Below are 5,625 nucleotides of genomic sequence, written 5' to 3' on the forward strand. Positions count from 1 at the left end.
TCGGTTTGCAGAATGCATGGTGCAATGTTGAGTTTTTGGTCCACGTAGTTTGAGGTACATGTTCTATTAGCTGGATTGACTCCAATCAATAACAAGGTTAAACAAGGGACTTAAGCATGACTCCAGTTTAACATAATTCCCATTCCAGATTTACTTCAGTTTAACATAGTCACCATTCATCCTTATATTGAGCCTGCAAAATTTGAGCGATCAAGTCTATTTTTAACATCTACAATGCGTCAGTTGAATATATTAGCAAGACTGTAGGAGAGAATGAAATAAGACAGACCTGTAAGTGCCCTCATCACGATAAATGTTAAAAGATTGATTATAGTTCCTGAAGTTTATTTGATATCTCTAGAAAAACATCATGCCACAAGAGAAAGCGGAATGATTGCATAACAGCATGCTATAGAAATTGCTTTTAGTAGAGAAGAAGGAAATCTTAATCTAGACCTATCCCAGGCCAGAATGAGCAAAAATACTCTTGGCTCATTAAAATAAGCTAACTACTAGTATAATAATTGAATAAAGTATTATACTATTAGCCATCATTTGGCACCTTGAACTAATTTTAAGGCCCAAACATTTTCTCCAGCATAGCTTGAATGTTGTACCTGAACTAATATAAGCAAAATGGATGCAAAAAATGCAAAATGAATCATTTCCCTACCATGAGACCATTCACACCTGCATCCTCGACTCACTTGATTTTTTCAAACTACCTAATATTCCATTAATTAACTTATCCTTGTCATTCCCCACTGGATCTGCAACAAAAGAATAGTTCTTTTGCAGCCTCCTCCTCTGTCCACAGTCCTTCAAAGAAGTTTCTGACCTCATGCCCACTTCAGCAGCACCAGATGGCTTTCCATGGTATTCAGAACAATCAACCATTCCCTCGGCATTCTCTGAATTTTCCTTTCTTTCCTCATCTTCCTTACTACTGTACCAAGAATCAAGGATTTGCAACAACGAGCTGTCTTCCTCATTTATTCCTGGCTTCTGTTGCCGTCCTGATTGCTCCGAAGTTGAGATTTCCCCTTCAGAATCTGAAAATTCATCATCTGACACAGAAGGTTCATAGTTAGAATATGCTACCTTTGTGTCCTCTGTTCTTTTGCTCCCTAATACTGATTGCAGTTCTTTGTTTGAACTTGTGCTTAAAACAGGTCCTAGTTCATCCCATGTTGGGTCAAAATCATCATCCTTTGTTGATGCATCTGGCAATTCACCAGCTGAGTTCCCTAATGCATGACTAGTATTTCCTTGAATGTTAGGAACATCAGTTTCCAGGCCAGCATTGTCCGGAACCATACTTTCAGGAATTATGTAGCAGGACTCTATTTTTATCCCAGGCACTATCTCTAGCAGGGATGCCAACTTTTTGTAACCAAGCCTTTGTATATCAAGAGGATAATCATACCTCTCAAGGAACAGTTTCCTAAAGAGACCCATATTATATCCTTCAGGGTGTTCCTTCATTATCTGTTCTACAAGTTTTTGACAGTCAGATATTATCTCACATCTAGAACGATCAGAAGATTTCTTATTGATGATGGTAGATGAAGCTCCAGAATCAGGTATATTCTGCAACTTTTTCTCTCCTTCATGCTTTGGCTGCAAGTTTGCCTGTGATGGAGTGTGCATAAAGATAGATCTCAACCCATTTGCAGCATGAGAATGACCCAAACAGGGACTCTTCTCAAAAGCCCTTGTGATCCTGAAAGGTGATGTTTGGGAGGGGCATTCTTCGATCCATTTCTTATCTGATATTAACAAATCCACCAATTGAAGAAGATCGATGTTACTGAGAGATCTAAGAACCAAAGGCCCTTCCTTAAGAAGATTCTCTGCCATCTCTTCCCTGCAAAAGATTAATAACAACTAAGACATGATTTTTTTTCGAACTCCTTCACCTTTTTAAGTTAGAACTCAAATTTCCAATTCACTAAATTTGATTCTAAAACTGCATCAGATTTGCAATCTAAAATATCATTTGTAGAAAATGCACTGTTTGGTCTTATATTTTCATTTCTGAAAAGCATTGACTCATTGGAAAAGAGAAAAAAGAAAAATGGCCATTCTTGCTATTCTACGACCTTTTGCAAGTAAACCTGCAGTCCCAATCCACCAACACATCAAAATGCATGTACCAAATCAAAGACATGCACAAACACATGGACAGCAAACAGAAGCCCCTGTACACTGACTAAGCTCCAAAAAGAATTGGGCAAGTTCCTAAGCCAAAATATCTATGTTCTTTTCTGTCAAATAAACTCATGCTTATGCAAAACTCAACAATATAAATAAAGCAATCACAACAGATGACAGGAGTGTGTAAATCTGTGAAGTTCAACAATTTAACAAAAGTCAATGCTATTCTGGGTTCCATCATGAAAGAAGGATACATATAAAAAGATGCAAACTACAGAAGGGAGCAAGCAAACCAACATATTTTTATTAGCAAGGCATGCGGTAAAAACTAGAGGGGAAGATTTAGCAAACCTTGTCCTAGACAGGTTGACAAGAACTGATCCCCTAGGTGAGTCCATTAAGATTTCCATGTCTTTCCAGAAGGAATCCTGAGTGAAAAACTCATGCTTTAAAGAATTAATGTTTATTTGGTTGAGCTTGTCAATCAATTGATCACCTGAAGCCTTAGAGTCTTTGCTACTTCTCCAAAATTTACACCAATTGGCAATCCTGTTAAGTAAACCTGACCTCTTTCCTGAGTGATTTTCGCCTGTTTCAGCACTTACTTTATTGTCAACAGTTGAATCATTACTTGATGAAGAAACGGTCACTGGATGAGAAACCTCACATGACTTTGCATCACATTCTTCCTTCATTCCTTCCCTCTCAGAGCTAAACCCAGCACATTTTTTCAGAGTATAGTTATTTCTTTTCTCAGAGCTAACTTCAGAATCATCATCTTTTTCTGGAAGGTCATGACTATTTATTTCAGAAATTCCATTGCTACCACCAAACCATCTTCGCCAAACTTTTCTAACAAAACCAACTTCAGGTGCAGAATCTTGTTCCAGCATAGGAGCCTGATGACCCTCAGTTACCTGCTCATTAGATGCTTCAGCAATCTTCTGACCAACTGGAAGGGGCTGTTGGACTTCCTCTGGAGGCTCTTCTGCATTTACTTTAACAAGATTATCATTTTCTGTTGGGCTTTGTTGTACCTTTCTTGGAGTAACTCCAGAATTAACTTCAGGGGAATGATGCAATGTGGACTTTCCATTTAGATCACCACCAACTGAACTGTCATCACCACTTGACCTAGAAGAAACAGTGAGGTCGTCTCCATATCTACAGACAGGTTCTGCCGATAAACATGGACTAGTCTCAGATAGTTCACCAGCTTTTGGGGTAATACCACGTATAAGAAACTGACCATCACCTTCAGACTTAAGCGTCAAAATGCGTCGCATTGATAAAAGAAAGCGGGAGAACTTTTTGTATCCATACAAGTCTTTGTCAAGGCCAACATTACTTCTGTCCAACTCAAGACGAAGGTCTGTAATGGAAATTCCCTTCGGATAAGAGTTTAGAATCTGACGAATTTGCTTTATGACCACCTTTGGAATTGGCCGAGGCTTAGAATCTGAACAACCCTCAGACAATTCTTCAGTCCGTGGACAAGCTGGTTGTTCAACAACTAAAAATGGGTTTTCAAGAGGCACCTTGTAATGGCCATACCAAGTACCAGAAGGACCATCAGGAGGTTGGTTATAGTGCTTTCCAGTCAGATTCTCTCCTTTAAGCAGTGCATTCCAATTCCACATGATACTGGCAGCACTGCAAAGAACACTAGGAGCAGATTCGGGACTAGCAAGCAGTACATTGTAGTTGTTCATTCGTAATCTATGCAATACACTAGCAAAGTCCCTGTCACCAGAAATTAAAAAAAGATGTGCTGGAGGAGGATTTTGAGAAACCCAATACATAAGATCTACCAGAAGCGATCTATCAGCACTGTTCTTTCCACCTGCATTGGCAGGACATTTGCATGGTATATTAACATGAACCGAGACAATCAACTAAACCTTTTGAATGCAATGTAAAAAAAAAATTACAAGACCTGCAATCCGTATTCTTTCGCAATATTTGTGCAACGCCAACACTTCATAGTAGCTCCCCCACCCCCCACACCACCCTTTCCAACCTAAATCTTTTAGTAGAAAAATGAAAAGTTTTTTTCTAAGATAAATATATGAATCATGATCTAGGATTCTTGTATCGCACAAGGCACAAACACAAACAAAAAATGCCTTAAACAATATTATTTGAAGACTAAGGCTTTGGTTGTTGTTTTTGCTATTTACTTTGCCTGTTTGAATAAAAAAAGCACGTAATAATTTTGAATAATTAAAACTTAAAACTTAATTTTTTTAAATATCAAAAGGCATGATTTTGCACTAATATAAAACAATTAATCAAATTATGTTAAAACATTTGTAATTGTTACATTTCAGTTATTTTCTCATTTTTAATCAAATATATGATGGTTAAATAAAGTTTCCCTAAACCACTAAATTACTCAATAAAAAGCCCAATATTGCACTTCAATCTTGGTTATAAACAATCACTAAATTACATAATAAAGCAACCGAAATAAAATAAAAATAAACCATGAAAAAAAATTTCTTTCGCCAACTTAAGAAACAAAAACATACCATGTGGAACATGAGCAAGATTAACCCCAGTGGAAGAAAGCGCCTCTTGATTAGTTCTAGAGAGTTGAAAAACGTCTCCGAAAGCCGTTATCTGAATAGGACCCTTAATTCCATTAGCCCTGACAGCGGCAGTGATCATATGAGCAATCTTAAATACATTGACACCTGCAGGCAAATTGCAGTTCTCAAAATCCCACCAAACCGAAACTTTAACGTGCCTTGACTCCTCCTCCTGGCGCCGCGATGGATAATAGGAATGGAAAGGGTGGTTTTGGGAAGTGGAGAAATGGGAAATGAAGGTTGAGAGTGAATATATCGGTGGAGAAGAGGAAGAGGAAAAGGAAAAAATGGTCTCAAGAGAAAAGGGTTTAAGTTTCATTGTTAATGAGAAAATGGTGTTTTTTTCATACCACAGATTTTGGATTTCTGGGAAATTTTGGCGTACGGTGGTGAGGAAGACAGGCGAGGGTTTTAGGAAGAGAGGAGCCAGAGACCTAAAACCCCCTGCTCCAGCATCAGGGCACGTTCGGTTCATGTGCATATGCATTTGTTTGGGCTTTTGAGTGTGTTGGGAAATTCAAAGCTAGTCTGGGTTTATTATTGGGCTTTTATTTAGGCCCTCAAGGAATGCGCTAGTGTTTGTTTCGATAAATTCTTATCTCTCTGTTTATTCTTCTAGGAAAAAAGTGTGAGACATTTGTGGTTTTTTTTTTCTTTAAGGAAAGATTTAAATATTGCTTAGGGATGGCAGTTAAAATGAGTTCGATTTGATAATATTGAAAACTCCTTGACTTGATCAAGACTCTACTTTTCTCAAAATGAATTCGACTTTAAAAATATTGATTTTTTTTTACTTGATCAAAGTTCGACTCATTTCAAAATGACATAATATCCAAAAAAGGTTTTAAATTATTAAAATTTTTTATTTAAGTCTTTA

At 37.5% G+C, this 5,625-nt stretch overlaps 1 protein-coding gene across 1 annotated transcript; it reads right to left on the bottom strand.

The window, feature by feature from the left end:
* On the bottom strand, positions 334 to 5,200 carry LOC18611739. Its single transcript, XM_007048155.2, has 3 exons — positions 4,689 to 5,200; positions 2,509 to 4,000; positions 334 to 1,867 (listed from the first exon to the last, which is right to left on the bottom strand). Exons 1-3 carry the CDS (start codon positions 5,065 to 5,067, stop codon positions 685 to 687), a joined length of 3,054 nt encoding a protein of 1,017 aa, XP_007048217.2. The 5' UTR covers positions 5,068 to 5,200; the 3' UTR covers positions 334 to 684.

The sequence above is a fragment of the Theobroma cacao genome, chromosome 1 (genome assembly GCF_000208745.1).
Source record: "Theobroma cacao cultivar B97-61/B2 chromosome 1, Criollo_cocoa_genome_V2, whole genome shotgun sequence".
Taxonomy (NCBI): domain Eukaryota; kingdom Viridiplantae; phylum Streptophyta; class Magnoliopsida; order Malvales; family Malvaceae; genus Theobroma; species Theobroma cacao.